The sequence below is a fragment of the Triticum dicoccoides genome, chromosome 5B, assembly GCF_002162155.2.
Source record: "Triticum dicoccoides isolate Atlit2015 ecotype Zavitan chromosome 5B, WEW_v2.0, whole genome shotgun sequence".
NCBI lineage: Eukaryota > Viridiplantae > Streptophyta > Magnoliopsida > Poales > Poaceae > Triticum > Triticum dicoccoides.
This window is the reverse complement of record NC_041389.1, coordinates 445,206,671-445,221,497: the sequence shown is the minus strand read 5'-3', so window position 1 is coordinate 445,221,497 and position 14,827 is coordinate 445,206,671. Positions and strand designations below refer to the sequence as shown.

At 46.4% G+C, this 14,827-nt stretch overlaps 2 protein-coding genes across 3 annotated transcripts; one reads left to right on the top strand and one right to left on the bottom strand.

The window, feature by feature from the left end:
- Positions 1-5,428: 5,428 nt before the first annotated feature.
- LOC119305701 (protein WHAT'S THIS FACTOR 1, chloroplastic-like) lies at positions 5,429-6,892 on the bottom strand. The gene has a single exon (XM_037582154.1). The coding sequence runs from the start codon at positions 6,846-6,848 to the stop codon at positions 5,643-5,645; it is 1,206 nt and encodes a 401-aa protein (XP_037438051.1). The 5' UTR covers positions 6,849-6,892; the 3' UTR covers positions 5,429-5,642.
- Positions 6,893-7,030: 138 nt separating this feature from the next.
- On the top strand, positions 7,031-13,080 carry LOC119310375. 2 transcript variants are annotated; one of them, XM_037586144.1, is made up of 4 exons: positions 7,031-7,853; positions 9,670-9,802; positions 9,967-12,015; positions 12,459-13,080. In XM_037586144.1, exons 1-4 carry the CDS (start codon positions 7,102-7,104, stop codon positions 12,864-12,866), a joined length of 3,342 nt encoding a protein of 1,113 aa, XP_037442041.1. In that variant the 5' UTR covers positions 7,031-7,101; the 3' UTR covers positions 12,867-13,080. The 2 variants fall into 2 exon arrangements, with proteins under 2 accessions (XP_037442041.1, XP_037442040.1); XM_037586143.1 differs by having other exon boundaries at positions 9,670-9,883.
- The last annotated feature ends 1,747 nt before the right edge of the window (positions 13,081-14,827 follow it).

The following is a 14,827-nucleotide window of genomic DNA, read 5'->3' as shown; positions in this document are numbered from 1 at the left end:
TCTGGTTAGGGAGGCTGAGATTTAACTCAGAAGACTGCGTCTTCACCTTATCCCCTTGAGCTAAGGACACCTAGTCCTCGCCCAATCACTCTGGTAAGTCTTCGATATAGACTTCCAAACCTTCACAGACTTCGTTCACCGGCAATCCACAATGACTCTTGGATGCTCAGAACGCGCCTAACCGGCTGGAGGATTCACAGTCCTCAAGTGTAACAAGTCTTCAGATCACTCGGACAGAAAGACTTCAGTGATGCCTAACACTCTTTGGCTCTGGGTGTTTTGGGCTTTGTCCTTGCAATGATTTCTCTCTCAAATGCTTCAGAGGTGGGTTGCTCTCAAACGACAAAAGCCGTGCACTAACTCTGAGCAGCCACCAATTTATGGTGTAGGGGGTGGGCAATTTATAGCTAGGAGGCAACCCGACCTGATATGTCCGAAATGACCCTATGTCACTAATGAACTGACACATGTCCAATGATGAGATTTCAAACACATGCGGCAGCTTGGCTTGGGCTGCAAGCAAAGCTGACTCATCCAACTCTGGATAAGATTTGCTCTCATTGTCTTCGCTTGAATACATAGGATTTGGTTGAGCATCACATCAGTCACTCTGACTTTATTCACTTGGATCCCACTTAGCGGTACGGTGGTTCCTATGACTCAATAAAGAAGAAGAGGAAACTATGAAACAACTATGTCTTCGCACTCCATAGTCTTCACGTGAATAGCTTCATGTGTCATAATCTTCGTCGTGAATGTCTTCACGAACCACCATTGTCTTCAATGTCTTCACACATTTTAGGGGTCATCTCTGGTAGATAAACCGAATCAATGAGGGACACTACCTGTGTTATCCTGCAATTCTCACAAAAACATTAGTTCCTCAAGCACGTTTGTCATCAATACTCCAAAACCAACTAAGGTCGGCACTAGATGCACTTACAATATGTCGGAGACGTATCATTATATTTGGATAAAAGGTACTAGTACCATACTCAACACTGACGTGAAAGAGGAAATTATTTCTAGATTTGGACAGCGAATAAATTGTGTTCTCATATTATTTTCCCTGCAGTGCATCCTTGCTCCGCCAGAACACATGTACTCAAGAAGGTCGACCTTGCCATAACTGAATACACCAGTATAATGGTCACATTGGAGACACGCCATGGATATAAGTTCACACTTGGGTTCATTAACCAACAAGATCGCTCCTTTTCTTATGGCCGAACTTGGATAAACTTTGTCAAGTGTTACGGGCTGTGGATGGAAATAGCAGAACCTGGTCTTGTCATCCCTGTGACCATCCAACCCGACGTCGTTATAGTAGTACATCCATGTTAGTTTTGTATCTGGTTCTTGCATGTTGCCTCTATTACTTTGTAATCCACGTATTCTGTCTAACTAATCACAAATTGACTTTAGAAGTAGCAACAATTTGTGATCCCCTTCTCTCACAGTGATGCTACTTCTAACTAATATTTCTTATAGTTGGTGACACGCATAGGTTATTACAAAGTGCAGGACACTACTCGTTTGTTATTTGATAAGAGCTCAACTATTACTAATGGCACTGAAGTTGACTGGGACGACATCCACCATTTCCTACACTTTATTGATCGTCTTGAGGACCTTGTGTAACATTTCAATGGTGGAAAGCCACGTGGGATATGTGTGTTACTGGTGCACACGTTGAACAAGTCCAATTGTGTCCAGAAACTGATGGTATGAGATATTTTCTGTTATACATGTTGTTCATAAACTCATGCTTATACACAGTTTTATAACCGTGTTCTTCTTAAAATAGAAACTGCCTAGTTTTATTGTTCCTATACAGATGCCTGACCATGGTCGAGTCAGATTTGCATTTGGTCACAATATGATGTTTATGTCGACCTACTCCATTTCACTTCGAGGTGAAAAGATACTTATTCATGGGTGGTCTCAAATCATGATGGCTCGTCGATCTTGGAGAATAGGGCAGAAGGTTATGTTTCATGCTTTTCCATGTCTCTGAAGTGAATATCCTGTTTATTGACCACATTGCGAGGACGAGCCCATGGTGGAATAGACAAGGTTGCTTCTTCGTGGACCCTTCGTGAGTGGAGCCCTCTGTGGACTCGCGCAACCGTTACCTTCGTGGGTTGAAGTCTCCATCAACGCGGATGTACGATAGCACCACCTAACCACGCCAAAAATCTTCGTGTCCCCATTGCGTTTGCTTTCTCCAAGCCCCTCCTTTACTTACATGTGACATGTCTTACTTTCCGCTGCTATGCTCTTAGAATTGCATGTGTAGGGTGATGTTTGACTTGCTAGAAATGCCAAAATCTGCAAACAACTAAATTGGGAAAAAGGTTAGGTTTTATTTGGTCAAGTAGTCTAATCACCCCATCTAGACATAATTTTGATCCTACACTCATCTCCTTTGAAGAAGAGGAGGATGAACTCCCATGGACTTTCTTCCTATGCTCTTACATATAGTGCCTATATTATGATTTTTTGGGTTATGTCAAAGTAAAGTGAAATTTGGACACAAAAATCAAGGGGAATAAATTTTTCTTTATATCAATGACTCTGGTACAAACCAATAGTAAAACCATGAACTCCCGAAGCATTTGACGGTGCTATATGTCAAACAGTATTTTCTTCAGTTCCTCAGCTGCAACTTTTTTTCAAGAAGTTCATTCATAGGTTTCGAGACCCGAGGAGTGAAAACATCTAACAATTCATGCATCTCATTAAAACCTCACGAATGAGACAATGACTTGTGGAAATTGAGAATATCTTCCCTAACATCATCCGGATCAACACAGACAGAACCATCACCAGCTGCTTGGGCTTGAAAATAACTAGTATTACAACCCCCTTACGCAACGGTTGCACATATGAATGTTGTTTAAGCCATGCTTCCTCTTAACTCTTAACGTAAATCTTCTTTCAACCGCGTTGTCACTACCATTTCCTCTGCCGATGGACCACGCAAACCAAGGTAGTTCTTAAGCGTTCAAGCCTTTGCTGCAACCTACAAACTTTTTATCGACAAAGCACCAAATTCTTTGATGCCCCAAGAGCCTAAATGTTCTTGGATGGATGATAAGGCTTCAATGACACCAGTTAAACCCCTCTGATCAGCCCCCACTTGCTATAGATCCTTGACAAAAGAATCATAGTTAGCATGGGACTTTCACACATTCTCGTACCACAACGTACGGGGTGCCTTTGGCTAATCATTCAGTGATGCAGCTTTGAGTTCGGCTAGTACAAACAATAATATGATTCCACTAAACTAGCATTCTTGACACTTGCATAATAAAAAAGGCCTAGAAAGGAATCATACACAAGACCTTGATCCAATATAGCCTTAACATTTGCATTGCCTTGTTGTCTATTATCCCAAGTAAAGGGAACACCGTCCAACCCAAATCCCGGAAGGAGTTTCAGCCACCACATCGCGGAAGGCATACATCTGCCACTTTGGATGGGCATTAACATTCAAGTGTTCATTTGCATGGAGCGTCTCATTAAAATTGCCAATGCAAAACCAAACACTATGCCTAATAGCATGCAAAGTACGCAAGAATCACCAACTGTGGTGCCTATTCTCGTCTCTCAGATTGCCATAAAAACCGGTGAAGCGCCATGGTTGCGATTTTTTTACTTCTAACAGTAACATCAATATATGAGCTGAGCCAAAATCTGAAGTTCAACATCCACTTGATTAGACCAGAACAGACCACCACCACCACTAAGTCCATCTCTATCGGCGGCAAAACTACCAACAAAACCTAGAGCGGTCTGCAAATGTTCAACTCTTTTACCCCCAATTTTTGTTTCCATAACGAACAATAGGAGGGCCCTCCTTGCTTCATAATCTCGAGAATCTCTCGAACTGTCTCGGGGTTCCCAAGCCCCTGTCAGTTCCAATTGATGCAACTCATTGGGATGGGCAAGGGCTGCCAATATAGAATTATTAGAACTAGGTGGAGTGGCATCTTTTCTCATAATCCCTCTCACCCTCTAGTTCATCGCCTTCATCGCCATCCTTCTCAGTAGCCGACTCACCATTGAGCTCCATCAAATCCGTTCCACTGTCCTGATGAGTCTGCTAAGTTAGAAGTGGCATCTCTACCTTGCGATAAACTTGTTTTTGTTGCAGCCCTCTTTACGTTTATTTTGATACGCCCGTTTCGGAGGGGATGTAACTTCACAATTTTTGCTAGTTTTTGAGTTCGAATAATTGGCTTCTTTCCTGCTATATTGAGAGTCATGCTGATCCTTTGAAGAGTTCTGATCAAAACTTGACTTGCACCTTTCATCGATTGCCCTCAGGCTATATTTAAGGGAAAAGATAATTGGGGAACGTTCCTGGGAGGACTTTTTCAGGGAACACCCCCAAAGTCATCTGATCAGGATCGAACGAGCGACAAATTTTTTGTGAAACGTAGCAACTTTTCTACTTTCTGAACACACTACATGACAATTTTTGCCTCCGAACATGGCAATTCTTACAAAATTACCAGGGCAACCTAGTTGATTTGGCATGGCAAGTTTGGCGTTCGTTGGAAAAAATGCTCCCAGGGAACGTTCCCCAGATATTGCGGTCCATGTTTAAACGACCAGTTGCCTTCCTCATCCTTTATGCCGGAGTCGGTCAGAGAAGATCTGAGTGGCCTAGGCCACTAGATGAAAAGCAAAAGTGAGGTATTTGTTCATATTGGATATCCTACCAATCACTACGGTTCCTTCTTGCCGAATCAATCACAAATCCACCTTCTCAAGGGTTTCATTACGTTAGTGGTGACATGAACCCTTAGAAAACCTCCCGCGGGTCAATTTGCAAAGGAGTTGCATGCTTGTCGATCTACTTCAAGCCCATGTACCATTCCTCAGATTATATGGAAGATTAACAACTTTGCTCCATACCCGCAGCCTATCAAAAGCGAGTCCCGATGGCCGCGTACATTCCTCAAACTCCTTCAAAATCGCTGCATGTTTACCGACATGCCACGGTGAGCCTTCCCAGACACGATCTTTGATCCAACTGAGATTCAAATTCAGCCTATAACATGTTCTCCTCAAGAGGACGAAACACCAGACCACAAGGATTTCCCCATGCTAACGAAGCGCGCTAAATATTGTCCGAAAATGAAACAAATTGCGATAAAGACATTCCTGGTTTTGAACACTCAACAGAATCGTCAATCACTAGAGGAGTCGCTTCTTCCTCCATGATATCAACTTTTCCGATGGCTTCCTCCATGATATCAACTTTTCCGATGGCTTCCTCCATCTGACGCCGAACTAGAGGAGTCGCTTCTTCCTCCGTGATATCAAGTTTTCTGCTGCGATCAGTCGGAGTTGCCATCTCCCGCCGCAACAAAATCCGATGCGCCCTGCCGAAGATCAAAGAGCGAGCCCTAATCGCCTGAGAGGGTATTGGTTTCAGGGAGAAGTTTCTAACATGAGCGTATTTTCAGCCGCCCCAAACCTGTATTTTCAAGATCTAGCATATGACTCGTACAACAGACAAGGCGTCCAATTACAACTAACACAAGTATGGACTAGCTGAGCCTGAACAAAACAACATGACAAAGGTCAAATGAAGCAATTTAGTTTCAGCATCGATCACCCATCAGCATTCATTCAGCGATGCTGTGCCTGGGATCCATCTCGGTCATGCACGCGTAGCCCTGCAGCTTCTCGTTGAAGAGCACGAGGGGATCCTTGTCCCTGAGCACGCCGTCGTCGTCGTACGCGTCCCGGAGGAACACGGCCCAGTTCATCTCCGTGCCGGCGAGGTAGAAGGCGCGGGTCTGCTTCCGCAGCGACTGGTACATGTGCCGCGTCAGCCCCAGCTCCTCCTTGAACTCGAACACGTGGTGTATCAGCGCGCGCTTCTCCAGCGTCAGGCTCAGGAACTCGTGCACCACCCCGACGCGGTACTTCTCCGCCTCCGGCGTCCACGGCCGGAGCAGCGCGCCGTTGGTGTACGGCGAGACCAGCGGGAACGTGGTCGCCGCGTCCAGGCGCTCCGCCTCCTCCCCGTCCAGCGGCATCGACCGGCGGTGCGGGACGGAGAAGCGGAACGTGCGCCGGACGCGGCGCTCGTCCACCATGAAGTCGTGCTCCAGGGCGCTGACGGCGAGCGCGGGGTCCCAGCGCGCCAGCTCGAGGACGTGGAGCCCGTCGGGGTCCACGGCGACGCGGAAGTCGTCGGGGAAGTCGCGGACGCGGTCCCGGAAGTCGTCCGGGAGGCCGAGCACCGCGCGGCAGTGGTGGAGCTTCGCGAGGGGCAGGCGGCGGTGGGCGGTGAGCATGAGGAGCTTCCGGACGGCCAGCACCCGCGCGGGGAGGAGCTCCTCGTGGACGCGGCGCTCCTCCTCGAGCAGCGAGCACATGAGCGGCGTGAACGCGAGGTGCGGGACGGAGCCCACGGTGGTGCGGGTGAAGAGCAAGGGGTGCCGGGCGGCGGCGCGCGAGACGCTGCGGCCGCGGGGGAAGCCGAGCTCGCGGTACAGCTTGCCGGCCTCGGCGAGGGGGATGCGGTGCGGGGGCGGGAGGGAGGCCATGAAGGACCGCGCGCGGGAGAGGAAGCGGAAGGCGGCGTCGCGGTCGAGGACGGCGTCGAGGGCCGGCACCCGGCGGTCGGCCTCGGGCTCGATGGGCGCGATGCGCGGGCTGTTGAGCTTCTTCAGGAGCTTCTTGCGCCGCTTGCACGGGAGCAGCGGCAGGAGCGACGCCGCGGCTTCCGCGGCCGCGGAAGAAGACGCGGGCACGGGCGCCGGCGCCGGCGCTGGGACGGGCGGGACGAGAGCTCTTGCGGCGGAGAAGAGGCGGCGCGCCATCGCTAGGCTCGGGCGGCGGCGGCCGGAGGAGTTGGGGGCTCAGTGTTTCAATTTGATCAGTGGAGCGCACGAACCTTGATGCGAGGGCAGCCGTTCGATCTGGAGCCCACCCCACCCCACCCCACCTCTCCTCTTTCTCTATCCTCCGCATAGCCCCATGCCCTTTACCGTTTCCTCTGGAACGAAACCGAAACCCCAAATTGCCCTTCCGCAGCAACCGCAGCCGCCGCCGCCGCCGCTGCCGCCGTCCGCCATGGGCACGGAGGTAGTGCCCGTGGTGGACCTTGGCGCGCTGTCCCAGTCGGAGCTCGTGGCGCTCGCGGCCGCATCGCCCTACGCCGTCGACCCCCGCCGCGGGCGCCGCGACGCCGACCTCCTCCCGCCCCCTAAGATCGATCGCGCCGTCTTCAACGAGAGTGCCGGCTCCCGCAAGCAGACCTTCTCCCGCCGCCGCGCCGCCACCAATCTCCCCCACAATCTCACCCCTAGCACCGCCTCCTCCTCCGCCGTCGCCGCCCCCACGGAGGAGGATTCCGAGAACCGCCTCATTGTGTTCCACCTCCAGCAGCTCTTTGCGCGCGACGACCCCTCCTATCTGCCACCACCACCGCCGATTCCACTCCAACAGCTACCCCCGATACCCATACCCGCACCCACGATACCGGTGCCCACACCTCCCGTGGCCTCCGTGCCGATCCAGCAGCTCCCGGACCCAGACCGGGATTTGACGAACCCCAAGGGGGTGGCTGTTGATTTGGCCAGACTCGCGGAGTTGGTGGATCCGTATGGGGAGGAGATACGAAATCGGACTGCAGGACTGGCTCTGGAATCCGAGCTGCTGGGTTTCATGAATGAGTTGGAGGGGCAGTGGGGGAGTCGGAGGCGGCGGAGGAAGTTTGTGGAAGCAGCCATATTCGGCGACCACCTGCCCCGTCGGTGGAAGCTAATCCTTGGGATTAAACGGAAGGAGCGTGCTGCCTGGATCAATTGCCGCCGATATGTTAGGTTTGTTCTGCTCGATGTGTATAGTTTGTTCTGATTCTAGCGATAGTGGACGATGGTTGACACTTGATAGTTGTTGTAACCTTCTATGCGCAAATGATTTAGGTTTTATGATCCAAATGTGATGCCCTGTGAATGGATGCAGTGCTTCTCACAAGGATCATGATTCCTTCTCATATTTATATTGTAGAGAAATGGGTTTTGTAGTATGAAAATAAATGTCTTCTAAGAAGTCAATGTTACTGATTTCAGTAACCAGATGAAGCATAACTGCATTAGAATACATATTAGAAACATAAGCATCAGGAAAATGGGGTTTCTGGCTATATAAGTCCATTTTATTTTTATTCTAGTTGGAGTAGCATTTGCAAGGTGTTATTTCGAAAAGTCTGGCATCTAATTTTTTATTGTCTTTTGGTAATACTTGCATACATAGTGCTCCTGTTTGTTTCATTGTAAGCACCTCTGATTGTGTTGCATGCATACCTAGTACGAATTTGTAATCTAACCATCAGTTTGTTGGTCCTATTTGGTTTCGTTCTTTCTGTCTCCTTTTTTGTGTATATAATGCTCAATCCAGGTATGCTTTGTCGTCTGGTAGCGAGTGTTAACTGAAAGTGTATGCCTAACCACATGTTTGGCTGGCTGCCTGATGCCTCTGCCAATTTCCATGTCTAACATATTCGTGATACTTCCAAAGTATAAATTGTGCTGATAAGGATTTTAGGATTTCCGTTTTCTAAAGTAACAGAACAATGTTTTTTTGTGTGTTTGTTTTAGTTCTAGGGTTCAGGCACTGTTTTTCTTTATTTGCTTGATTTTTTCATTTAATGTAAAACCGAAGACCCCTCATGCGTACTTTATTTTGGTTTGACATTACTGTGTTCTGGGTATATGAACCTTGAAGCCCACAAATCCTTTTCCAGTCATGCTTGCGTGCACAGGCTCAACAGCTCCTCAAATTTCTTTTTGGCAAGATTAGCCAGATTAACTGGGGTAGTAGCTGAAAATAGAACCTCGAATAGTTAATTGTAGGGGGATAGTTTAGTCCTGTGTTAAGAGTGCTAAAAGACTCTAGCCAGGTTAACATAACCCTCCCTAATCCAAGAGTGTTTGGGTGGGGGATAGGTGTCTTGTACATAAGGCTAATCATTGCCGCCTTTGGAGCAAAAAGAATAAACAAATTCTCTAATCCCTCTCTTCTTCAACTAGCCTTCAGAACCTTGATGGCAACATGGCTTGCTGATCAAGGGTGAGTGCCCATATTATGCACATACCATCTTGATGCTGAGAAGTAATTTATGATTATTCCAGTCATCTTAAGCGATTCCACTTTTTCTTGAATGTTGGTATGGCATATCTTTTTTTACACACCCTTCTCCGTGGGTGTTTTTATTAGACATGCACCAATATATGTATAAGTATAATTTTTTTTTTGTATATCACTAACTCAGTGATTTTTCTCTCTTTTCAAAGATTTATTACCACTCTCATTGTGCTTTGCATAAGTTATGTTTTTGGAGAAAAAGATCCATGTTAAATTTCTACTTGTTAAATGAAGATCCTAATCAAGATGGTACCTCTTTATTAGAACAGTGTAGCACTGTAGCCTGTCTGTGCAGTGTTTATATTCTCCGTTGGGCTTGCTACATGGTTTGTGATGTTTTTTTCATCTAATCAAGTACTCCCTCCGTCCCAAAATAAGTGTCTCAACTTCAGTACAACTTTTTGGGACGGAGGGAGTAGTAAATTGTGTTTTGCATGTTGATTTCCCATTATCATGTTTGCCTTAGCTAATTGTGCACACTATACTTTCCAGCCCCAGGGGACATCAATTTGCTACTTGTAGAGAAGTTTCTTCCTATTTCATGTCACTTCTTGGATATGTGGAGGCAAAGCCAACCACTGTTCAGAACAACGATATGGGAGTTCGTGACTTGAGTGCTGTGAATGTGGGAGTTCGTGACTTGAGTGCTGTGAATGTGGGAGTTCAGAACAACGATGTGGGAGTTCGTGACTTGAGTGCTGTGAATGTAAGTTTTTTCTTAGTACGCACCTTATCTTGGCAGTCTGCACTTTCATTTCCACTGTTTAACTTCATGAAATGTTTAATTAGACTGCAGGTCTTCACCAGCAAAATGATTCAACTAGGGACATGCAAAGTGCAGTGTCAGCCACTTCTGTTACATTATCCATTCACAATGGTGATTCTCAGGGACAGAGACAAAAACCTTATAAAGATGAAGCTCCGATAGAAGCAGTCAGGAAAGAGTGCAAAAAATGCAATTTGACTTTTGAGGACCAGAGTGCCTATGTGCAGCATCAATTGTCTTTTCATCAAAGGAAAGCTAAAAGGCGCAAGGTTGATAAATCGATTGGTCTGGGAGTCAGTAAAGATGGAAAACTTGAGACTCAAGAAAGTCAGAGGACCTCTGAAGATAAACCTGGCTATTTTGGTCATGGTGTAGCTGATGTTAAAAGTCAAGGTCAGAGTCCAGCAGAACTGTTTGGCGGAGCTTCTTCAGGAGATGTAGGTGCTCAGCTATCCTTGGCTGCAGCACCATGTGGGTTGCAAGAGATAACTGCCTTACCTGAACAGGTAGAAGAGCCATCTGCTGGAGAGCCTGTCTCTGGGCATCAGGACCTTCCTCAGGAGACTACTGGTTTACCTCAACAGGAAAAAGAACTTTCTGCTACAGAGCCTTTCGCTGGGCATCAAAAGGAACATGTTGATAATTCTGGTGACCATGAAATCCATGATGGAGCATGTCATATAGCTGAAGAGCCTCTTGCCTTTGATGTTGGAAGCAACCTTAGTACTTGCAAGTCTCCTGAACCAGAAGTTCATGAGCATGACAGCTCAAAAGATTTGGAATTTTCCATCGCAGATTGCTCAGGAAGTTTTGACAGGTCTCATGAAATCTCTAAGATACCTCAGGATGTTCCATGTACTGCAGATGCTCCAGGTGAAAAAAGTTGCTCTGATGATCCAATGGACTGTGCTGATATAACACTGCCAAAACAAGTTCCTGAGCACTGTGATATGCTGGATCACAAATTTAGAGGTTTTCCTGGAGGAACTGGTTTTAATGACCAGGTGGGAAATAATCCACTGTCTGCCAACTTGGATGAGCCTGATCTTAGTTCCAACAGCATGGAGGTAGATAACAGCAAGATAGCTTGCAAGTTTGGCGATATGCTGAATTCTACCAGCTCTGAATATGATAAACCTGTTGTGGATCAAATTGATCGTGGAGTGACTGCCTTGAAAAATGATGCGATCAACATTGATGATGGGATGAACATTGATGTCAGAATAAAGGAGGTTAACCTCAATTCATGCTTAGATACAATATCTTCTCCTGTTTCTGGTGCAAACTGTGAAACGTCTAATGCCCTTCATGATGGCAATCGATCGTCCATTCTCGCCCAATGTTTTGGTGGTAGCTCTAATGATGACAATGTTTGTCAGGACGAAAGTTTTGTCAATCAGAACAATGTTTCTAAGGCTGAAATTTTTGTCAATCAGAGCAATGACATGGTGTATCAATCCAATTTGAACATGAATCCTATCTCTCCTCCTCAAATTAGTGTGGATTATTTCACTAACTGCTCAATGAATTCTGAAATTAAGAACAACGACAACCGACGTGATGATAATGCCAAGGAACAGTTTGTGAACTCACGGAACATATCAAGTAATGAACCAGGTTTTGATGCTGAAGCTTACAACAATGACATCTTCACTGGTGCTATGGCAGAAACTAGCTTTGCTCAGCTGAATAATGCTATGAATATGAAGACTGATTACTCAAGCTGCTACTCAATATCTGATCTAAATACGCTGACTGGTGGTACTGCAACTGATGGAATTGATTTCCATGGTATGAGGAGTTCTTTTGTAAGTGGCTCCACCAGTCGCAGTGAACCAAATGAACTTGATTTTGATATCAAGGGTTCCATGCTCGAGGCTCTGGAAAGATCGGACAGCGACCTGGAAACACAGTACAATGGTGGCGATCCTGCCATTGACTCACTCCCTGCGGCAGGCACAAGTGGGACAAGTGTTGATGATTTTATGTCCATGCACACCAATTTTGGTAGCTTGACCTCTTTGGTTCGTTCCGTTGAAGGTGGTCCAATGAGCAGACTTATTCAAGATCAGGTAAATTTGGCTGGGTATCCTCACATGCTGTTTTTGCTCAGCAATTATTTGGAAATTTCACTAAGTAAATTGGTATATAATGCTTATTTAAATCTTCAATGTGGGTATATATTCTTTCCACACATATCATGCAATAGACAAATGATGTTTCATTTGAACTTCAATCAGGAGTCACTAAAATGTGCAACTATCAAAGGGAGAAATAAATACGGTTGTTTGACTATTAACTGAAAACATGTAAATGTGAGGTCACAGTGTCACACAATTTAGCATGTTTGGGTAACTATTGCAATAGCTGAATAGATGTAATTGCTGCTATAACCATCGTATGCTTTCTTATGAACATTCTCTCTTAAATATAGCAGCAGCACACACCGTTATCCATTATGTGTTCTACACTTTTACCCATCTGCGTGTTGACTCTGGTAATGTATTTTGTACAGTGTGATTTGCAACTTGGATTTGGTGCACAGAAGCAGCAAATATATCCTAGTTTTGAGGAGCACCTTCGGATGGCCTCAGCTGGAGCTCCGCAGTTTGGGAACATGGGCAGACACAATCCCATGCCTGTGCCTGTGCCCGTGCCCGAGCCAACACTGATGCTAGGGTATGAGCCAACGTTGATGCTGGGTTATGCACCGCAGTTCGGGAGCTGCCCTCCGGTCCAGTTAGGTTGGGACCTGTCCAAGATGGTTGGCGTGCTCCAGTCTGTATGTGTGTGGTGCAACACAAGGTTCCAGCATTTTGGCACGGCCGAGCAGCAGAACGACTCTGTTGGCTTCATTTGCCCCGCATGCAAGGACAAGACATCTGGTCATCTTGGTACACTCAACAATGGTTCATTGCTTTAGCATTCGATCTCTGCTGCTGTTTTCATCATATGTAGACCGATCTTTTTTTTCTTCTCATGTGGATCATAGTGTAGACTGGAATCTGAGCTAGCAAATTCTAGTGTATGTGCGGTGGTTACGTATGTTTTAAATGACACTGTTTTCGGTCGTTTACTGATTTGGCTATCTAGCAAACGTAATTTGTGACATTTTTTAGTGCTGATGTCCAGATTGAGGCTGAGAGGTGCATGATTCTCTTCATTGGCCTTGGTCCTCCATTCGGCAAGCTCGGTGTATCGCCTGCTTTGCCAGGGTTGGGTCAGTTTCCCAGCTGCTCCGTGCATATGGAAGTGCTGGTCACCTTTTAATTGCACGGGCTGCAGGACGAGGTTTCTCCCTGCTTTGTTTGCCATCAAGGGAAGGATTCGGTGCACCATATTCTTATGCAATGTGTGCGTGTGCGCGTGAGGAAAGTTTGGCACAGGCGCCTTTTCCGAGTTAAGGATCGAATGTGCCATGCCCAGACGTAACTGATTCCTCTGATGAGAGGTGGCTGGTTGCCAGGAAGAACTGTCGGGGCGAGGATGGCAAAGGATTCGACTCATTTGTCATTCTTACTAGGTGGCAGCTTTGGAAACAAGGGAATGCGAAAGCATTTGCCATTATTAGACTGCAGTGCACGATCAATAGAATGCTGGAATTGATATTTGCAGAATGGCAGGAATGGAACTTGCTGGAGCTGGCGTTTTAGATAGTTTCGTGAGAAGTTAGACTAGAGTGGTGGGAGATGGGTGGGTGGGTGTCTAACCTTGCCTGATATCGTATGAGCAGTTCTTTTGTAAGTGGCTCCACCAATTGCAATGAACCAAATGAACTTGATTTCGATACCAAGGGTTCCATGCTTGAGGCTCTGGAAAGATATGATAGCGACCCAGAAACTCAGTACAATGGTGGCGATCCTGATTGTGACTCACTCCCTGTGGCTGGCACAAGCGGGAGTGTCGATGATTTTATGTCCATGCAACCAATTTTGGTAGCCTGGCCTCTTTGGTTTGTTCCATTGAAGGTGGTTAATGAGCAGACTTAGTCAAGATCAGGTAAATATGACTGGATATTCTCAAATGATATTTCTTCTTAACAATTATTTGGAAATTTCACCAAGTCAATTGGTATATAATATACTTAAATATTCAATGGATATATAGGACCCCCCGGCCACCCCAGCACCTCCCACCGCCACCACTCGACGTGCCATAGTGCGCTGTTTCGGCAGTGCCGCTCCGCCGCTCAAATGGTCGTCGGAGGAGCGCTTCCGATGCCCTCCGCCGTCCCTGGTTGCCACCGGCGACTAAACGCCGGTTAACCCAGGTCTAGTTAGTGCCTAACCACCCCTCCGTGTCAATGACAGGTGGGCCCCTCTGTTGGTTAGCCGGCTAAAATAATAGTTAGTTTAGGATAACTAACCCTGGTTAGCCACTATGTCAATGACAGATGGGTCCCACACGTCAGGTTTGACTATGGTTGACTGCTGACGTCAGTGTTGACTGTGCCAAGTCAAAACTTCTAAGAATCATAGAAATTCAATTGTAACTCTGAATGAAATAAATTATATATGAAAAATGATAAGAAAAATATGAAGAATCTATTTATGCTATGATCATGCATGTTTCAACAAGTTAACCTCACTGAATAGGACAAAGGATGATTAGGGCAATTTATGAAATAACATTTGGAGTTGGAATTTGATCTTGTTTGAATTCCACTTCAATTAACTTGGCTAAATATTGCATTAGGTGAATTCAGTACCTTAACATGACATGTCATTCATATGAATGTGCATTGCATTGATTGTGCTCTTTCTTTGCTAGTTGGTGTTGTTCATTCTCGGTAGCCGACATTTCCAACATTGTGATCGTTGACACCGATGAAGAGCTATACTATCTTCTGAAGTGCCAGGCAAGCAAACCCCCTTGATCAATCTG

Excerpts from the sequence above, each read along its gene's own strand:
- LOC119305701 (XM_037582154.1), bottom strand. The coding sequence starts at position 6,848 with ATGGCGCGCCGCCTCTTCTCCGCCGCAAGAGCTCTCGTCCCGCCCGTC.
- LOC119310375 (XM_037586143.1), top strand. The coding sequence starts at position 7,102 with ATGGGCACGGAGGTAGTGCCCGTGGTGGACCTTGGCGCGCTGTCCCAG. Across the intron at positions 7,854-9,669 it reads AATTGCCGCCGATATGTTAG|CCCCAGGGGACATCAATTTG; the intron begins GTTTGTTCTGCT and ends TATACTTTCCAG. Across the intron at positions 9,884-9,966 it reads GTGACTTGAGTGCTGTGAAT|ACTGCAGGTCTTCACCAGCA; the intron begins GTAAGTTTTTTC and ends ATGTTTAATTAG.